The 21,388-nt window shown below is 47.7% G+C and overlaps 1 protein-coding gene across 1 annotated transcript in view; it reads left to right on the forward strand.

The window, feature by feature from the left end:
• LOC138666502 (zinc finger protein 721-like) overlaps positions 1 to 21,388 on the forward strand; it is a 513,630-nt gene that overhangs the window by 421,067 nt on the left and 71,175 nt on the right. Inside the window, exons 2-5 of the mRNA XM_069754718.1 lie at positions 3,715 to 3,879; positions 3,962 to 4,085; positions 4,169 to 4,266; positions 4,465 to 4,555. Coding sequence (XP_069610819.1) covers positions 3,715 to 3,879; positions 3,962 to 4,085; positions 4,169 to 4,266; positions 4,465 to 4,555 — 478 coding nt within the window. The remainder of the gene's footprint in view (positions 1 to 3,714; positions 3,880 to 3,961; positions 4,086 to 4,168; positions 4,267 to 4,464; positions 4,556 to 21,388) is intronic.

Raw genomic sequence — 21,388 nt, forward strand, 5'->3', positions numbered from 1 at the left:
GGTTGGTGCTGGAGGCTCCATTATTCTCTATGTGGAGTGCGGCTCTGTGGGTGGAGGTCGGTGCTGGAGGCTCCATTATTCTCTATGTGGAGTGCAGCTCTGCGGGTGGAGGTCGGTGCTGGAGGCCCCATTATTCTCTATGTGGAGTGCGGCTCTGCGGGTGGAGGTCGGTGCTGGAGGCTCCATTATTCTCTATGTGGAGTGCAGCTCTGCGGGTGGAGGTCGGTGCTGGAGGCTCCATTATTCTCTATGTGGAGTGCGGCTCTGCGGGTGGAGGTCGGTGCTGGAGGCTCCATTATTCTCTATGTGGAGTGTGGCTCTGCAGGTGGAGGTCGGTGCTGGAGGCTCCATTATTCTCTATGTGGAGTGCTGCTCTGCGGGTGGAGGTCGGTGCTGGAGGCTCCATTATTCTCTATGTGGAGTGCAGCTCTGCGGGTGGAGGTCGGTGCTGGAGGCTCCATTATTCTCTATGTGGAGTGCAGCTCTGCGGGTGGAGGTTGGTGCTGGAGGCTCCATTATTCTCTATGTGGAGTGCGGCTCTGCGGGTGGAGGTCGGTGCTGGAGGCTCCATTATTCTCTATGTGGAGTGCAGCTCTGCGGGTGGAGGTCGGTGCTGGAGGCTCCATTATTCTCTATGTGGAGTGCGGCTCTGCGGGTGGAGGTTGGTGCTGGAGGCTCCATTATTCTCTATGTGGAGTGCGGCTCTGTGGGTGGAGGTTGGTGCTGGAGGCTCCATTATTCTCTATGTGGAGTGCGGCTCTGCGGGTGGAGGTCGGTGCTGGAGGCCCCATTATTCTCTATGTGGAGTGCGGCTCTGCGGGTGGAGGTCGGTGCTGGAGGCTCCATTCTCTATGTGGAGTGCGGCTCTGCGGGTGGAGGTCGGTGCTGGAGGCTCCATTATTCTCTATGTGGAGTGCGGCTCTGCGGGTGGAGGTCGGTGCTGGAGGCTCCATTATTCTCTATGTGGAGTGCGGGTGGAGGTCGGTGCTGGAGGCTCCATTATTCTCTATGTGGAGTGTGGCTCTGCGGGTGGAGATTGGTGCTGGAGGCTCCATTATTCTGTATGTGGAGTGCGGCTCTGCGGGTGGAGGTCGGTGCTGGAGGCTCCATTATTCTCTATGTGGAGTGCGGCTCTGCGGGTGGAGGTCGGTGCTGGAGGCTCCATTATTCTCTATGTGGAGTACAGCGCTGCGGGTGGAGGTCGGTGCTGGAGGCTCCATTATTCTCTATGTGGAGTACAGCGCTGCGGGTGGAGGTCGGTGCTGGAGGCTCCGTTATTCTCTGTGTGAAGTGCGGCTCTGCGGGTGGAGGTCGGTGCTGGAGGCTCCATTATTCTCTGTGTGAAGTGCGGGTGGAGGTCGGTGATGGAGGCTCCATTATTCTCTATGTGCAGTGTGGCTCTGCGGGTGGAGGTCGGTGCTGGAGGCTCCGTTATTCTCTATGTGGAGTGCGGCTCTGCGGGTGGAGGTCGGTGCTGGAGGCTCCATTATTCTCTATGTGGAGTGCGGCTCTGCGGGTGGAGGTCGGTGCTGGAGGCTCCATTATTCTCTATGTGGAGCGCGGCTCTGGGGGTGGAGGTCGGTGCTGGAGGCTCCATTATTCTCTGTGTGAAGTGCGGCTCTGCGGGTGGAGGTAGGTGCTGGAGGCTCCATTATTCTCTATGGGGAGTGCGGCTCTGCAGGTGGAGGGATGTGGAGATTCCCCATTACTGGCGCATTAATACTAGGAATATATTGCACAGGGGATATCTCAGCCAATTCCCTGGAAACACAGAATTAGAAATGTTTCTTTCTCCGCAGTTTCTATAGGACTTAATACATTCCTGATTCCAGAGAGTAATAGAAATACGGCAGAAAACAGAGGAAGAAAGTTCAGAGAAGAAGCTTCATAGAAAGACATTGAAGTTACAGACGCCATTTATCCTTTGGGAGAAAGTGATTCCAGCACTTTACAGAGTAAATCCCACCAGAATTGTAGCAGGTGAAGACCCCAATATCCACAGGTGTCCCTTCTAATTGGGGGAAACTATCACCTCTAATAATCCTCGGACAGTTTTGACAAACACGGAAAAGTGCCCCTTTATGGAGGTGACAGAAAGTCTGTTTAGTCACTTTAGCTTCATAGTATCAGCTCTAATCCAATGGTGAGAGAGCGATTTACCCTGAAGAGTCACAGATTGTGGGGTTGTTATAGAATGTTATATTTAGGGGTTTTTGTGAAGGAAACGTGTGTTAGTCTAACAGGAATGTGCCCCTTTCTTCGCCCCCACACACAGTATAATATTCCCCTAGTATCGATATCCTCCACACATGATAATACAAGATGCCCCACACAATCTGCTACCACCGAACCCACTAGATAACACATTCTCACTTATCCCCATTGTTGATACCGTACAGTGCATTTTTTTGGTTCCCCCACACTATATAATATTTCCACAGTACCTCCATCCCCAAATTTTTTTTTGCTTTTGAGGATTTTCATGTAATATATGGAAGACAAAAAACACTGTACATGTAGACATTGGCATCAAATAACTCCTGTCTTGTTGTTCTTACAAAAAAAGCTTTTCTAAAAGCCTCAAACTTCTGTGTTTGAATCAGACCTGAGGTCTAACGTGATAGAAGATTACAGTGCCTGATGCCTCCGAGGAAGAAACTGCTTGTTGTCTGTGGCCTAAATATATAGGTTTTATTAGTAGATGTAAAGAAGAAAACAAAATACTGTAAAATAATATATAATCTCCTCATACGTTTCCCTTATTATCTTGTCATGATTTGCTTAGTTTGTGGGATTATGTAGTTCAGAGGTTAATCCGGATGGCCTCACTATTCTGGGAGGCTTCTTATAGCCTCATTGTGGGGTAATTCCTCGTCACTTATACTCTGACCCTTGGCCGATTGTGTGTGACCCTATTACGCCTGTGTCTGTGCTTTGTGCCTGTGCAACTTTATTCTTGTCTGGTTCTGATCTGGTTCGGTCCCCGTTTAGAGTTCTGTCTGTCCCTCCTGAACTGCGCTGCTATCTACGTGTATGACTCCTTGCTTATATTCTGACTATTCTCTGATCGCCCCTCCTGTACCGCGCTGCCCTCTCCGTGTATGACCCCCGCCTGTCTGACCTGAGTTCCCCTCTCCACTACTTCAGGGTCCCTGTAGAATCCTGCACTCATCTCCAGCAGCAGGACACTAAGACCCGCCCTCTGTGGTCACATGACTGTAGGTCCTTCTGTTTTCTGCCATCCTCTGCACGCTGCTCATGTCCCGTCTGCCTGAGCTTTCCCTGTGTCTGACCCCGGGCTCTCCCGCAGTGTGGGTGAGTCACCCTGTTCAGCCGTGGCTGTGTGCCGGTGCTGACAGGATCCTGATATATAAATTACTGGAGATATATCTCCAGGATTTTTATGATGTTGTATCGGCTCATCTTCTCATTCAGGTCTCCACAACATCGGGTCCTCTCAGTGAAGATCTTCTATAGAAGAGAATTTACCTGATTTACCCATCAAAGACGAATATAGACAGAAACAAGATGGTGGAGAGGATATTACACCTCACCCTAGAGATACTCTTCCGGCTTACTGGAGAGGTGAGAGATTCTGATGACGTCACATTACATCATTCTTATCTATGGGAATAACAGATGGACAGAACTGGAGAGGTGAGGACTCTGGAAATGTCTGTAGTGAGATTTATTAATGTGTCGCTCCCTAACCAGGATTACACAGTAGTGAAGAAGACCTGTAGTGAGCGCTGTCAGGACCCTGTGTCTGAGGGATGGCGTGGAACCCTGAGCTTAATCACGGGGCCTCCATCTACCCCAATCAATAACCAGAAGATCCTAGAACTAATCTACAAGATAATTGAGCTGCTGACTGGAGAGGTGACACTGCTGGGAATGCCGGGACATTATACAGTAACGCTATGAAGGGATCGGGGGATGACAGTATCATTGTATGTGTCAGGTTCCTATAAGATGTCAGGATATCGCTTTCTATTTCTCCATGGAGGAGTGGGAGTATTTAGAGGGACACAGAAATCTGTACAAGGACGTCATGATGGAGGTTCCCCAGCCCCTCACATCACCAGGTAATAGACACGACTAAATACACATGGCCTATAGTTATCTGTATGTAAAGAATGAATTCAGTCAGTGTATGTGTTTCCTCCAGATCTATCCAGTAAGATGACAACACCAGAGAGTTGTCTCCGTGCACTTCTTCCTCGGGACTATAAACAAGAAGAGCCCAATGTTCCTCAGGATCATCAGGTAGATGGAGAGAAGCTGTCATGAGATCTCCCCTATGATGTGCAGACGGCTGTGAAGGTCTTATGCTTAGTCTTGTTTTATCCACCAGTATTCTATGTTTTATACTTGTGTAATGAGAACGGTGGAGATGGCAGGATTAGAGCTGATCATAGATGTGACTTCTCCATCTGTCTGTGACTTTTACAATATTTGTTTCAGGGTGAAGATCTGACCCATATTAATACTACAGAGACATATGTGAGGGGGGATGGCCGGTGTGAAGAGGAGATTCCTACTTATGACTACCCAGGTGAGTAGTAACCACTAAATGCAGAGAAGTCACAGATTCTTCTCAGTCACCGGCCATGGCTGCTTTATTGGTGATGTATTCCAGTCGTATCACAATCATATGATCACCATTTGGCCTCAAGACCATAACATTCTCCTTCTCCCAAAACTGTTCTAATGACTTTGGTCACTGAAAGACCTTTTCTATAGAACTTACCACCTGGCGGATCCGCTTACTCCTTATGATTAGAAGTTGCTGGCCATTACCTGCCCAGATCTGTAAACTACAAAGTCGAACGACAGTGTACGTAGAATGTGCTGACAAGTTAGAAAATCACTTTAAGAAAAGTATTATGATGGGCCTGTAAGAGAAAGCGGAGGGTAATGATGCTGTTGGCTTCTTAGAACCCTGATATCTTATTGGATGAATCTCCCTTCTGTGCTGCTGAATGTTCTCATATGGTCTCTACAAGACCAGGTCCAGTCTTTCTGACCAAACTTCACTTTTATAATCAACAACATTAAATGTGCAGTGAGGCCAAGTGTGAATTTCTGTATAATAACAACAGAGTTTTACTTTATCCTGACTTTTCAATTTCTTTTTAAATTGACTAACTTCCAGGAGGATTGTGAGAAAACTACAGGAAAACCATTACACCTGTGCTATGATATAGCTCTAAGCTGTACATGGCTGATGGCATATACATTTATTCACGCCTGCAGGAGATGTGTTGGCATGGCTCGAGCCCTGGTTTCATGGCTTCACTCCACATCATAAATTACATTGTTTTCGATCCTAAAGAATTCAGATTACTGCACAATCTCTCCTGAAATCGGGAGCACAATTATTTTCTCTAATATTCCGTTGAGGACTCATAGTAGCTCCAATGGTTTATAAATGAATGCAATTCCGGTTTATTGTTGGAGTTCTCCCCTTTTACATGTGGTTGTTGGGGATGTAACATAGAATTAAAAAAATGTATTTTTTTACCTGTTCATTCTGTATGATAGTTTGATTAAGGCAGATCAATCCCACCACAATTATGTGAGTCTCTAACTCCCTTATACTCTTAAAAAAAGCTCTCCATTGCCTCTTCCAAATGCCTAAGATCTAAATTTTAAGTGAACCTGTCAGCAAGATTGTGCACAGTAACCTGCACACAGTGTCAGGTCAGCGCCGTTATACTGATTACATTGATACTTGGTGATGACATCTGTCTTGTGGTTGTTGACTCGCCTTGAAAAAGACACTGAGAGTGTCGGAATGCGTGGGTACTTTCTCTCCACTAGGTTACACTGCTGCTTGCAGGGACATGGGGTGACTTCTGAGGACTAAATCTTGCAATATAGTGGCGTAAAGTGCCAATATGGCTTTGTCTCTTTGCAGCGAAATCAATAATTATCCACCAAAAAATTGTCCAGCAAAATGCAAATAAATGAATAGTATATACAGGTTCGCGCTAAGTGATAACCAATAAAAATCGCGTCCTGATACAACAACATGGCAGAATCTTAGATTAATTCAAGGGTTAATAAATCACAGTGTAATGTCCTTGTGATAAGATGAGTCCGGAACGAAGAACTTCTTTAAGCAGGTGGCTGCCCCGGCTGGCAGCAGCCACCGCAAACTAACCTTCGGGTGAGAGCTGGATCTTGCAAAGCCGGCGCCGTGTGTAGTGTTAGCGGTGTTTCCGGCTGGTGCGCAGGACCTTCCGTGGCGTAGTGCATCATGTGCCCGCTGCTAAACCCGAAGGAGTGAACGGAACACGGTAAGGACCAAACAACCAACGCGTTTCAGAGACACCTGTCTCCTTCCTCAGGGATGGTCCTTACCCCGTGATGGTTATTCTTATACAGCTTTCCATAATGTAAGTGGTTCGCACCAATATTCAATCCTCTTGGGGCTACAGTGTCTACTATTTAATTGTCTAAGGGTCACTTCCGTCCTTCTGTCTGTCCTTCTGTCTGTCCTTCTGTCTGTCCTTCTGTCTGTCCTTCTGTCTGTCCTTCTGTCAGTGCAGCGCCCCAGAGTCCTGGTCGTTGCAGTAGTGTTGTTCTTCCACCAGGGGGGAGTGATATTACGTCTGATGGCACCAAAGGAGTTCACCTTACCAGGTATCACAGACACACACACACACACACACTTCACACGCCAGTCCACCAGGGGGAGCTAAGGGTTCTATCTATTAGGCCACTCCTCACATAGGGTAAAACTGGAGGGTTGGTAGGAAGTTAGTGAGAACAGGCAGAACGAGGAGAGTTCCTGGCTGGAGGCCGACGAGGAAAGGTCTCCAGGTCGAGCTGGCTGGAGTGATCCACAGTCAGATCCAGACTGAACCCATGCGGCAGCATCCTAAGAAAGGACACGAAAGGAATTGTGTTGTAGTGAGTGAGAAAAGAAGTCATAGCAACAGGAGTGAAACGTCAGTGGGAGACCAGCTAGAAGCAGGCTGCCTCCATCTGAAGCGCAGATCCGGTGGCCCGAACACCGAGGGAGTAATAGACTCTACGTTTTACTTCAGAGACCGGCAAGGCAGTTAATTCCAAGTTGGCTGTCCGACCTAAACACCTAAGCAGACACGGTGGCAATTGTGGAAGAGGGGCATCTCTAGTGTCCCTATAAAATAGCCTCAGGCCATCACCATCTTACGGGTTTTGTCCTATCCATCTGGGGGACAGAGAGGAGTAACAACAGTGAGGATCTTATGGTGGCTTATGCAAGTAAGGACCTACTACGTTACTGTGCGCAAGGGGAAGGCTATTGAGTTCCTCCTGGATAAGGGGACTCTGGAATTGCCATCAGACCGGCCGGACCCTGCCTACCCTGTCATCTGGCACTCTGGACTGTGGATGCTGAAGCCTTCAGTAAAGAGACTGCACCCATTGTGTCCTCGTTATTCGCCGTGCCTTACATCATCCACCATCAACATCTACACTTCTGGGAAGCCCTGGGAAAATACTTCACCTGTGGGAAGGTACACCATCTAGCTGCCATAACATCACCCCAGCGGATCCCCAAGCAGAGTCGGGCACTCTGACCGAATACCACAGGTGGCATCACGAACACTGCCGTTATCTACGAACTCTGCCTTTTATTGGGCGCCCCTCATAGGGTCACAGTCCGGGTCGGGCCACCGTGACATCCTCTCTGAGGGAACTGAAGGACCCGATACCGATTACCCCATTGCCCTTACATGGGGGCGATCCATCTGTCCTTCTGTCTGTCCTTGATATTCATTGGTCGCGGCCTCTGTCTGTCATGGAATCCAACTCGCTGATTGGTCGTGGCAAAACGCCCACAACTATTGCCACGACCAATCAGCGATGGGCGCAGTCCGGCGGCAACATGGCCGCTCCTTTCTCCCCGCAGTCAGTGCCCGCTCCGTACTCCCCTCCAGTCAGCGCTCACACAGGGTTAACGGCAGCGCTAATGGACCGCGGTTATAACGGGCTAAACAGAACACTAGAGTGGACCCTCTGGACCATGGGGAGACCTACCCCTGGGCGAGCGGACCTAGAGTAGAACCGACCCCTATACAGAGACCATCAGGAGCAGGCCCAGAGGTCACTTACCCACGGTGGAGTGCCAAGAGGGACGGCTCCAAGAAGGAGAGTCTGCAGACGCTGGAGAGGAAGCACAGGAGGACACGAACGAACGGAGAGACGAAGGCGAGCAACCTAACGGAGAGAGTAATATACTAAAGCAGGAAGGGCCAGACGCAATAGCAAGGCTATGACAATCAGGCGCAGAGGAACAGGAGAACCCGCCTATTATAGCAGGGGCAGGAGCGGGATTGGTTGCAGAGGTTACTGTCCTGGCTGACCCCAGGAAGGAGAAACAGAAAAGATACGCCTGCGCCCTCTGGGGAATCCAGAGTGCTTGCACAGACCCTGCATACTCTCAGGAGAGACAGGCACCGGAAGTGATGGAGAGGGCTTGACACGTCCGGACCCGGAAATAGAGCACCGGGTACACGCAGCAGCAGGGAGAGAAGGACCAGGGCGCCCAGAGACAGAACGGCTGGAGCGTGCAGCGACTGCATCAGGCGCCGCAAGCGAGGAAAGAGAGGACGCGCCCGGACCCCGCAGCAGAAGGGCAGCGACGCAGGGCAGCGGCGGAGGTGGTAACAGTACCCCCCTCCTTACAACTCCCCCTATGCAAACCGGCAAAAAATTCATAAAGAATACGAGGGGCATCAATATTCTCCCGAGGTTGCCAAGATCTCTCCACAGGGCCAAGAAAAAATCAACCAAGAAAAAATCCTTACCACGAACTTTCTTAACAGCCAAAATATCCTTCACCTCAAAGACATTGTCAGTGCTGACTGGTTGAGAAGTGGTGCTAGAAGAAGTATGAAAGCGGTTAAAGACTGTAGGTTTAAGAAGAGAGACATGAAAGGTATTGGGAATACGGAGCGAGGCAGGCAATCTCAGCTTGTAAGCGACATCGTTGACTCGACGCAGAATCTCGAAAGGACCTATAAAACGTGGACCAAGTTTGTAGGATGGGATCTTGAGTCTGATGAATCTCGAAGAAATTCAGACCTTATCACCAGGCAAGAAAGAAGGTGGATCTAAACGCCTCTTGTCAGCTTGCCTTTTCATTCTTAAAGATGCTTTGTCAAGCGTCTCCTTGACTTCGCTCCAGATTGTGGAAAACTCTGAAGCTAAAGAATCGGCTGCCGGAACGCCGGAGGCAGGAGAGACGGGTAGAGGCACACCAGGATGCTGTCCAAATACAACGAAGAAAGGAGTTCTCGCAGAGGCTTCACTGGAATGGTTATTGTAGGCAAACTCTGCCCAAGGGAGAAGATTAACCCAGTCATTATGATGAGCATTAGTGAAGTGTCTCAGATAGGCGGCTAAGGTCTGGTTGGTTCTTTCTGCTTGACTGTTAGTCTGAGGGTGATATGCAGAAGAAAAGTCCAGAGACACCCTTAGGAGTTTGCACAGAGCTCTCCAAAAGCGAGAAGTAAATTGTACTCCTCTTTCCGACACGATGTGTAGAGGGAAACCATGCAGTTTGAAGATGTTCTGGATAAAAATGTCCGCCAACTCAGGAGCAGAGGGTAAACCAGGCAACGAAATAAAGTGAGCCATCTTCGAGAACCTGTCCACCACGACAAGAATGACTGTACATCCGGAAGAGCTGGGTAAGTCGGTAATAAAATCCATGGCAATGTGTTGCCAAGGTGCAGATGGTACAGGAAGAGGGAGCAGATTTCCAAATAGTAGTTGTCTGGGTACCTTGTTCCTGGCACAAGAGGGACAAGAAGCGACAAATTCTTTGACATCTTGACGTAAGGTAGGCCACCAGTAGTACCGAGAGATGAGAAGGAAAGTCTTCTTGGAACCAGCGTGCCCCGCCAATTTAGAAGAATGACCCCAAGATAACACCCTTCTTGTGTCGGAGTCCGAGACTAGGGTCTTACCCGGTGGAGGGTGAATCAACTGTAAGGGAGCTACAGTTATGACCTTACAAGGATCAATGATGTGTGTAGGATCTTCCTCAGTATCAGACGGCTGAAAAGACCTTGACAGAGCATCTGCTTTAATGTTCTTAATGCCTGGCCAAAGGCGTAGCTCAAATTCGAAACGGGCAAAAAACAAGGACCATGTGGCTTGTCGGGGGTTTAATCTTTGCACAGTTTGCAGATATGCAATATTCTTATGATCTGAAAAGATTACAAATGGATGTACCGATCCCTCTAGTAGATACCTCCATTCCTCCAAAGCCAATTTGATGGCTAACCATTCTCGATCCCGAATGGTATTGTTCCGTTCTGAAGTCGAAAAGGCTTTAGAGTAGAAACCGCAAGGAGCCATTCGACCTTCGAAAGTCTTTTGAGAGAGCACAGCTCCGACACCCGTGGAAGAGGCGTCTACCTCCAAAATGGAGGGCTTGTTAACCTCCGGGTGATGGAAGACGGGAGTGGAGGAAAAAGACTCTTTAGCAAAACAAAGGACTTCTCAGCCTCCGGAGTCCATACTTTGGGGCAGGAGCTTTTACGAGTGAGGGAAGTAAGAGGATGGATTACCGAAGAAAAATGCGGAATAAATTGCCTGTAGTAGTTGGCAAATCCAATAAACCGTTGGATGGCTTTTACTCCGCAGGGTTGTGGCCAATTAAGAATGGCATTCACCTTTTCGGGATCCATCTTGAGACCAGAATCCGAAATGATGTAACCAAGAAAAGGCAAGGAGGTTTGCTCGAAGACACATTTCTCGTACTTGGCATACAGGTGATTATCCCGCAGACGTTGCAGAACTTTGCGAACACTCCTTCGATGCGATGGAAGATCTGGAGAAAATACAAGAATGTCATCCAAATAAACTACTACGCATGTGTAGAGAAGGTCTCGGAAAATGTCGTTGATGAATTCTTGGAAAACTTAAGGAGCATTGCAGAGGCCGAAGGGCATAACTAAATATTCGTAATGTCCATCCCGGGTGTTAAAGGCGGTCTTCCACTCGTCACCGGAGCGCATACGGACTAAAATAAGCTCCTCGCAAGTCAAGCTTAGTAAAAAGATGAGCTCCTCGAAGACGGTCAAAGAGTTCAGGTATTAGAGGCAGAGGATAACCTATTCTTGACTGTAATGTTGTTTAATCCACGATAGTCAATACATGGTCGCAGAGATCCATCTTTTTTCTTTACAAAGAAAAACCCTGCTCCTGCAGGGGAGGAAGACTTTCGGATAAATCCTTTCACCAGATTCTCTTGAATATACTCAGACATAGACTTGGTTTCAGCAGCCGAGAGAGGATAAATTCTTCCTCTAGGAAGAGGACAGCCGGGGAGGAGATCAATCGGACAATCGTAGGAATGATGTGGAGGAAGATTTTCGGCCTCTTTCTTGTTGAAGACGTCGGCATATGACCAATAGGAAGACGGTAAACCAACAGGAACACTAGTGGATAGAAGAGGGAACACAGGGCGCACGGACCATAGACATCGATCATGGCAAGTAGGACCCCATCGTAGCACGTCTCCTGAACGCCAATTAAGGGTAGGCTCATGAACTTGGAGCCACGGAAGTCCAAGCAAAAAGGCGGGCGAGAGACTTGGCAGAACATAAAAGGCGATCTTTTCACGATGAAGAGCCCCGATTTGTAATTCCACCTCTTGTGACTAAAGAAATTGCTTCCTGCAGAGGTCTTCCGTCCACCGACGGTACCAGGCGACGAGAGTCCAATGAGATAACTGGGATGCGAAGCCTCTGGACTGCCTCAAGACTGATAAAATTGCCTGCCGCGCCCGAATCCACATACGCGATCTCGGAGGAACGATCCTGGTTGGAAACAAGTAAAACTGGAAGAGTCAAAGGCTGAGAGGAAACAGGATCACCTAGGGAGGCCTCTCTTACCTGTCCTAGGCGGAGGAGTTTTCCGTTCTATCTGGACAACTGCGAAGCAAGTGAGCGGCACTACCAAAATAAAAACAGAGACCCTGGGTACGCCTCTCCTTACGGCGCTGTTCTGCCGTCCTTAATCGATCCACTTGCATGGGTTCAGGAATAGGAGAAATAGAAGAAGTAGTGACGGGGACACGAGGACTACTAGGCTGACAAAAAGTGGATGTAGAAGAATTAGGTCTCCTCTCTAGTGGACTCACGAGACCGCGCTTGAAAGCGGAGGTCTATCCAAGTAGCGAGGGAGATAAGATCCTCCAGAGTAGTGGGAGTATCACGTCCAGCAAGCTCGTCCTTAATCTGGCTGGACAAACCCCACCAGAAAGCTCCTACAAGGGCCTCATTGTTTCACCCGAGCTCCGAAGCCAAAGTACGAAAACGAATGGCATATTGTCCGACTGATAAGGATCCCTGACGTAAATTAAAGAGGGACTCAGTAGTAGAAGCCAAACGTCTGGGCTCATCAAAAACCTTACGAAAGGTCTCAAGAAAATCCTCTAAGTGGGAGACTACGGGATCATCATGCTCCCACAAAGGATTAATCCAAGCTAAAGCCTCTCCCTCCAAATGAGACACAATAAATGCCACTCTAGCTCGATCCAAGGGGTACTGCTGGGGCAGGAGCTCAAAATGGAGATGGCATTGGTTCAGAAACCCTCTGTGGAGCTTAGGATCGCCACCGTACCTAGGAGGTTTACCCAGACGAGGAGGAGGATAAGGAGTGGACAAAAGACTGGTGTCAAGAGGGGATGCTTGTACAGAAGCAGCAGGAGCGGACTGTAAATTAAACAGGCGATCATCAATAGACGCCATGTAACTCAGCATGCGAGACTGAGTATCTCGCTGCTGAGTGAGCTCCTGTTGGAGGCTTGCCAGCTGAGCGGCATTTACAGGGTCTGCAGCTTGAAGAGAGGTCAAGCGTGACTCCATAGTTTTCATGAAGGCCATTATACGCTGCTGGTTATCTCGTAAATGGGCCAATTCCTTCTGGGCCGAAAAAGGGGTACTTGCGGGATCCATGGCCTGATTGTAATATAACTGGCTGAACAGAACACTAGAGTGGACCCTCTGGACCGTGGGGAGACCTACCCCTGGGTGAGCGGACCTAGAGTAGAACCGACCCCTATACAGGGACCGTCAGGAGCAGGCCCAGAGGTCACTTACCCACGGTGGAGTACCAAGAGGGACGTCTCCAAGAAGGAAGAAGGAGAGTCTGCAGACGCTGAAGAGGAAGCGCTGGTGGGAGACCCAGGAAGACAGACGATGATCAGGAGGACTGGAAAGCCGGAACGGAGGGAGACTGAGGGAGAGACGAAAGGTAAAATAAGACACAAGAAAAGGGAACGACCAGGAACAGCAAGGAAAACCAGGAGGACACGAACGAACGGAGAGACGAAGGCGAGCAACCTAACGGAGAGAGTAATATACTAAAGCAGGAAGGGCTATGACAATCGGGCGCAGAGGAACAGGAGAACCCGCCTATTATAGCAGGAGCGGGATTGGTTGCAGAGGTTACTGACCTGGCTGACCCCAGGAAGGAGAAACAGAAAAGATGCGCCTGCGCCCTCTGGGGAATCCAGAGCGCCTGCGCAGACCCTGCATACTCTCAGGAGAGACAGGCACCAGAAGTGATGGAGAGGGCTTGACATGTCCAGACCCGGAAGTAGAGCGCCGGGAACGCGCAGCAGCAGGGAGAGAAGGACCGGCGCGCCCAGAGACAGAGCGGCTGGAGCGTGCAGCGACTGCATCAGGCGCCGCAAGCGAGGAAAGAGAGAGGACGCGCCCGGACCCCGCAGCAGAAGAGCAGCGATGCAGGGCAGCGGCGGAGGTGGTAACAGCGGTGTAACGCACTCCATTATCACTGCTATTAACCCTGTGTGACCAACTTTTTTACTATTGATGCTGCCTATGCAGCCTCAATAGTAAAAAGATCTAATGTTAAAAATAAAAAAAAATAAAAAAATCATATACTCACCCTCCGGCGCCTTTCCCACTCCTTGCGATGCTCCGGTGACTGCTCCATGCAAACGGCAGGTTCCGGTGGCAAGGATGGTATGTGACAAGAACCAGCCATGACGTCACGGTCATGTGACCGCAACCTCATCACAGGTCCTGCGCGAGAAGGACCTGCCATGACGTCACAGTCATGTGACCGCGACATCATCACGGGTCCTGCGCTACCAACCCTGGGAAGCTGCCGAGTGCACCGCACACAGGCGACATGACTACAAGGGCTCCCTCGGAAGGTGAGTATATGTTTATTTTTTAACCTGTGACATACGTGGCTGGGCAATATACCACGTGGCTGGGCAATATACTACGTGATTTGCCAATATACTACGTGGCTGTGCTGTATACTACGTGGCTGTGCTGTATACTACGTTGCTCTGTGCTGTATACTACATCGCTGTGCAATATACTACGTGGCTGGGCAATATACTACGTGGCTGGGCAATATACTACGTGGCTCTGTGCTGTATACTACGTCGCTGGGCAATATACTACGTGACTGGATAATATACTAGGTGGCTGGGCAATATACTAGGTGGCTGGGCAATATACTAGGTGGCTGGGCAATATACTAGGTGGCTGGGCAATATACTAGGTGGCTGCGCAATATACTAGGTGGGTGCGCAATATACTACGTGGCTGTGCAATATACTATGTGGGCTGTGCAATATACTACGTGGACATGCATATTCTAGAATACCCGATGCGTTAGAATCGGGCCACCATGTAGTCTAACATAAAAATCTACTTTGTTTCCTCCCTCGACATGGCTTTGATGTAATTCCCTCCTCTCCAATGTTGGTGCACCACTGCTATACCTGATATCGCCATATGTTGTGCCAGTCCATTGTGATGCTCTATAAAATGTTGGGAAAGTGGATTTCCCATAAATTTGTTTTTAATGTTACGTATATGTTCGTTAATCCTTGTTTTCAGGGGCCTTTTTGTCCTCCCCACGTACAATTTTCCACATGGGCATTGTATATTCTATATTACCCCTTTCGTGGAGCATGTGATTAAGTCCTTAACCCCTTCCCGACCCATGACGCCACGTAGGCGTCATGAAAGTTGGTGCCAATCCGACCCATGACGCCTATGTGGCGTCATGGAAAGATCGCGTCCCTGCAGATCGGGTGAAAGGGTTAACTCCAATTTCACCCGATCTGCAGGGACAGGGGGCGTGGTACTTTAGCCCAGGGGGGGTGGCTTCAACACCCCAGCCCCCCCCCCCCCCACCGTGGCTACGATCGCTCTGATTGGCAGTTTCACTTTCAACAGCCAATAAGAGCGATTTGTAATATTTCACCTAAAAAACTGGTGAAATATTACAATCCAGCCATGGCCGATGCTGCAATATCATCGGCCATGGCGGGAAGCACTGATGTGCCCCCACCCCACTGATAGCCCCATCCCCCCCCCCGTCCTCCGCTCCCCTCCGTCCTGTGCTCCGCTCCACCGTCCTCCTGCCCGCTCCCCCCGTGCTCCTATGCCACCCCCCCGTGCCCCGATCTCCCCCCCCCCTCATACTTACCCAGGCTCCCGATGTCCGTCCGTCTTCTTCATGGGCGCCACCATCTTCCAAAATGGTGGGCACATGCGCAGTGGGCACATGCGCAGTGCGCCCGCCGAATCAGCCGGCCGGCAGATTCGTTACATGTACATTTTGATCACTGTGATAAAACCCTATCACAGTGATCAAAATAAAAAAAAAAGTAAATGAAACCCCCCCTTTATCACCGCCATAGGTAGGAACAATAAAAAAAATAAAGAATTTTTTTTTTCCCCACTACAGTTAGAACTAGGGTTAGGGTTAGGGAATGTGCACACATATTCTGGTCCTCTGCGGATTTTTCCGCAGCAGTTTTTATAAGTCCGCAGTGCAAAACCGCTGCGGATTTATCGCGGATTTGCCGCGGTTTTTCTGGTGATTTCACTGCGGTTTTCTATTGGAGCAGTTGTAAAACCGCTGCGGAATCCGCAGAAAGAAGTGAAATGTGCGGAATGTAAACCGCTGCGTTTCCGCGCAGTTTTTTCCGCAGCATGTGCGCAGCGTTTTTTGTAAACTCATGGGAAACTGCTGCTGACCCGCAGCGGCGAAAACGCTGTGGACCCGCAGCGTTTTCCGCATCGTGTGCACATACCCTTAGAATTAGGCTATGTGCACACGGTGCGGATTTGGCTGCGGATCCGCAGCGGATTGGCCGCTGCGGATTCGTAGCAGTTTTCCATCAGCTTTGCAGTTCCATGTAAACCTATGGAAAACGAAACCCGCTGTGCCCATGGTGCGGAAAATACCGCGTGGGAACACTGTGTTGTATTTTCCGCAGCATGTCAATTCTTTGTGCGGATTCCGCAGCGTTTTACACCTGTTCCTCAATAGGAATCCGCAGGTGAAATCTGCACAAAAAACACTGGAAATCCACGGTAAATCCGCAGGTAAAACGCAGTGCCTTTTACCTGCGGATTTTTCAAAAATGATGCGGAAAAATCTCACACGAATCCGCAACGTGGGCACATAGCCTTAGGGTTAGGGTTGGAATTAGGGCTAGGGTTGGAAATAGGGTTAAGATTAGGCTTGTGGTTAGGGTTATGGTTAGGGGTGTGTTGGGGTTAGGGTTATGGTTAGAGGTGTGTTGGGGTTAGGGTTGTGGTTAGGGGTGTGTTGGGGTTAGGGTTTGGATTAGGGTTAGGTTTATGGTTAGGGTTGGGATTAGGGTTAGGGGTGTGTTGGGGTTAGGGTTATGGTTAGGGGTGTGTTGGGGTTTAGGCTGTGGTTAGGGGTGTGTTGGGGTTAGGGTTGTGATTAGGGTTATGGCTAGAGTTGAGATTAGGGTTAGGGGTGTGTTGGGGTTCGTGTTGGAGTTAGAATTGAGGGGTTTCCACTGTTTAGGCACATCAGGGGTCTCCAAACGCAACATGGCGCCACCATTGATTCCAGCCAATCTTGCGTTCAAAAAGTCAAATGGTGCTCCCTCCCTTCCGAGCCCCGACGTGCGCCAAAACAGTGGTTTACCCCCACATATGGGGTACCAGCATACTCTGGACAAACTGGGCAACAACTATTGGGGTCCAATTTCTCCTGCTACCCTTGTGAAAATAAAAAAACTGCTTGCTAAAACATTTTTGAGGAAAGAAAAATGATTTTTTTATTTTCCCAGCTCTGCGTTGTAAACTTCTGTGAAGCACTTGGGGGTTCAAAGTGCTCAACACATATCTAGATAAGTTCCCTGGGGGTCTAGTTTCCAAAATGGGGTCACTTGTGGGGGGTTTCTACTGTTTAGGCACATCAGGGGCTCTGCAAATGCAACGTGACGCCCGCAGACCATTCCATCAAAGTCTGCATTTCAAAGCATCACTACTTCCCTTCCGAGCCCCGACGTGTGCCCAAACAGTGGTTTACCCCCACATATGGGGTACCAACATACTCAGTGCAAACTGGGCAACAACTATTGGGGTCCAATTTCTTCTGTTACCCTTGTGAAAATAAAAAATTGCTTGCTAAAACATCATTTTGAGGAAAGAAAAATTATTTTTTTATTTTCACAGCTCTGCGTTGTAAACTTCTGTGAAGCACTTGGGGGTTTAAAGTGGTCACCGCACATCTAGGTTAGTTCTATGGGAGGTCTAGTTTCCAAAATGGGGTCACTTGTGGGGGGTTTCTACTGTTTAGGCACATCAGTGGCTCTGCAAACGTAACATGATGCCCGCAGACCATTCCATCAAAGTCTGCATTCCAAAACGTCACTACTTCCCTTCTTAGCCCCAACGTGTGCCCAAACAGTGGTTCCCCCCCACATATGGGGTATCAAGGTACTCAGGACAAACTGGACAACAACTTTTGGGGTCCAATTTCTTCTGTTACTCTTGTGAAAATAAAAAATTGCGGGCTAAAAAATAATTTTTGAGGAATGAAAAATGATTTTTTATTTCCACAGCTCTGCGTTATAAACTTCTGTGAAGCTCTTGGGGGTTGAAAGTGGTCACCGCACATCTAGGTTAGTTCCATGGGAGGTCTAGTTTCCAAAATGGGGTCACATGTGGGGGAGCTCCAATGTTTAGGCACACAGGGGCTCTCCAAACGCGACATGGTGTCCGCTAACGATTAGAGCTAATTTTTCATTCAAAAAGTCAAATGGCGCTCCTTTCCTTCCGAGCCCTGCCGTGTGCCCAAACAGTGGTTTACCCCCACATGTGAGGTATCAGTGTACTCAGGAGAAATTGCCCAATAAATTTTAGGATCCTGTTATGGACCTGGTGGTTAGGAGCACCCGGAACGACCTGATGGTTAAACTCACACAGGACAAGCTCTGGGAAGTGGGAACTCTGCTGACCGCAACCCCTAATCCTATCACACAACTAGAAATAGCCGTGGAGCGTACCTAACTCGGCCTAGACGCCTCTTCACAGCCTAAGACCTAACTAGCCCTAGAAATAGAAAATAAAGCCTACCTTGCCTCAGAGAAATTCCCCAAAGGAAAAGGCAGCCCCCCACATATATTGACTGTGAGTTAAGATGAAGTCACAAACACAGAAATGAAACAGGTTTCAGCAAAGGGAGGTCGGACTTACTAAACAGACTGAGGATAGGAAAGGTATCTTTGCGGTCAGCACAAAAAACTACAAAAAGGCCACGCAGAGTGTGCAAAAAGACCTCCGCACCGACTCACGGTGCGGAGGTGCCACTCTGCATCCCAGAGCTTCCAGCTAGCAAGACAAAATCATAATAGCAAGCTGGACAAGAAAACAATGAACAAATAATTATCTAGCGGGAACATAGCTTCTGCTGGAGTAGACAGGTCACCAGAAAGATCCAAGAGCAAACTGAACCAGTACAAGAACATTGACAGCTGGCATGGAGTAACGATCTGAGTGGAGTTAAATAGAGCAGCCAGCCAAAGCATAAACTCCGTCACTTGTGGAAGGAACCTCAGAAGCAGCAGCTCCACTCACAGCCACCAGAGGGAGTCCATGGACAGAACTCGCCGAAGTACCATTCATGACCACAGGAGGGAGTTCGATAACAGAATTCACAACAGGATCCATCTTATCCTGTTGCCCAGGTGGAAATGAACAAATTGAGGCTAAAAGAAATTTTTTGTGAAAAAAAAAAAAGTACTTTTTCATTGTTACGGATCAATTTGTGAAGCACGGGGGGGTTCAATGTGCTCACTATGCATCTAGATAAGTTCCTTGGGGGGTCCAGTTTCCAAAATGGGGTCAATTGTGGGGGAGCTCCAATGTTTAGGTACACAGGGGCTCTCCAAACGCGACATGGTGTCTGCTAAAGATTGGAGCCAATTTTTATTGAAAAAGTCAAATGGCGCTCCTTCCCTTCCGAGCCCTGTTGTGCGCCCAAACAGTAGTTCCCCCCACATATGGGGTATCGGCGTACTCAGGACAAATTGTATAATAACTTTTGGTGTCCAGTTTACCCTTGGGAAAATAAAAAAATTGTTGCTAAAAGATCATTTTTGTGACTAAAAAGTTAAATGTTCATTTTTTCCTTCCATGTTGCTTCTGCTGCTGTGAAGCACCTGAAGGGTTAATAATAAACTTCTTGAATGTGGTTTTGAGCACCTTGAGGGGTGCAGGTTTTAGAATGGTGTCAATTTTGGGTATTTTCAGCCATATAGACCCCTCAAACTGACTTCAAATGTGAGGTGGTCCCTAAAAAAAATGGTTTTGTAAATTTTGCTATAAAAATGAGAAATCGCTGGTCAACTTTTAACCCTTATAACTTCCTAGCAAAAAAAATTGTTTCCAAAATTGCGCTGATGTAAAGTAGACATGTGGGTAATGTTATTTATTAACTATTTTGTGTCACATAACTCTCTCTTTTATCAGAATAAAAATTCAAAATTTGAAAATTGCGAAATTTTCAAAACTGTAGCCAAATTTCCATTTTTTAACAAATAAAACACAAAAATTATCGACCTAAATTTACCACTAACATGAAGCCCAATATGTTTTTTCGTGACAATCTCAGAACCGCTAGGATTCGTTGAAGCTTTCCTGAGTTATAACCTCATAAAGGGACACTGGTCAGAATTGCAAAAAAACGGCCAGGTCATTAAGGTCAAAATAGGCTGGGTCATGAAGGGGTTAATTTGGAGTACCTTATCACCTTTTCCAATTTTTGTGCATTTATGCACAATGGTCTGTTTATACATACTACATTTTCTACATGGGAAGAACCCTTCTAGTTTACCCTGAAAAATAGAGGACTGTTTAAGACCATTTTTATTTTGAACTGTAGGGACAATCAAATTTCCCAAATTGTGAGATTTTTTTTATACACAAATTGGGGCTGGTTGGTGATTTTATCCCTCAGTATTTTAGCATTTTTCAAAATGTGCCAGTGTTTGCTGACTATCTTGCGAAGGAGGTTAGAATTGGCATTATACTGTGTTATTATGGGAATAATATTCATAATGTCTCTAGATGTAGAAACTGGATTAATGAGCTCCTGTCTGGATTTGGCCAGAACAGTTCCTTTTGATTCCTCAAGCATTTTTGTGTTATATCCTTTCTCCAAAAATTTATCATTGAGTATTTTTGCCTCCACATCAAAGTCTTGAGGCCTTGAGCAATTCCGATGAATCCTCATATACTGACTTTTTGGAATGTTTAACAACCAGCGAGGAAGGTGACAGCTGTCCAGGGGGATGTAGCTATTCGTGTCAGTTGGTTTATTAAAGGTACACGTTTGAATTTTGGAATCTTCAATAAATATTTTTAAATCTAAAAAATTAATTTCCGTGGTACTGGTGATGGATGTAAACTTTAAAAAATACTGATTTTTATTAATGTCCATTAAAAACTGGTTAAGAGAATCCCACCCACCAGACCAGATAAAAACAATATCGTCAATAAAACGCTGCCAGAGGACCAGGCCCCCACGCAGGCAGCCCCCCGGGTAGATGGCTTGCTCTTCCCACCTCCCCTCATAAAGGTTGGCATAACTGGGCGCGAACCTGGTCCCCATAGCAGTACCCCACTGCTGGGAGTAGTAGTCCTCCTTATATAAAAAATAATTGTGTTAAAATAAATTGCATAAGTTCACCTAAAAATTCAATTTGTTCAGAGGGAACCTCAGAAAATTTGGATACAAAATATTTAGCAGCCTCGCATCCTATATCATGATTAATAACTGTATATAAAGAGGTGATATCTAATGTACCCAGTATAAATTCCTTCTCCCACTCCACCTTTTGTAGAAGTTGTAAAATATGTAAACTATCTTTTAAATGTGATGGCAGAAGCGGGACAATTTTTTGTAGGTGGGAATCTACCAGTTTTGACATATTGGCTGTTAAACGTTTAATACCGGATACAATTGGTCTACCCGGTGGATTTATGATATTCTTGTGTATTTTGGGTAGATAATAGAATACTGCCAATCTTGGAGGTCCGTCATTAATAAATTCAAACTC

The sequence above is a fragment of the Ranitomeya imitator genome, chromosome 2 (genome assembly GCF_032444005.1).
Source record: "Ranitomeya imitator isolate aRanImi1 chromosome 2, aRanImi1.pri, whole genome shotgun sequence".
Classification (NCBI taxonomy): domain Eukaryota; kingdom Metazoa; phylum Chordata; class Amphibia; order Anura; family Dendrobatidae; genus Ranitomeya; species Ranitomeya imitator.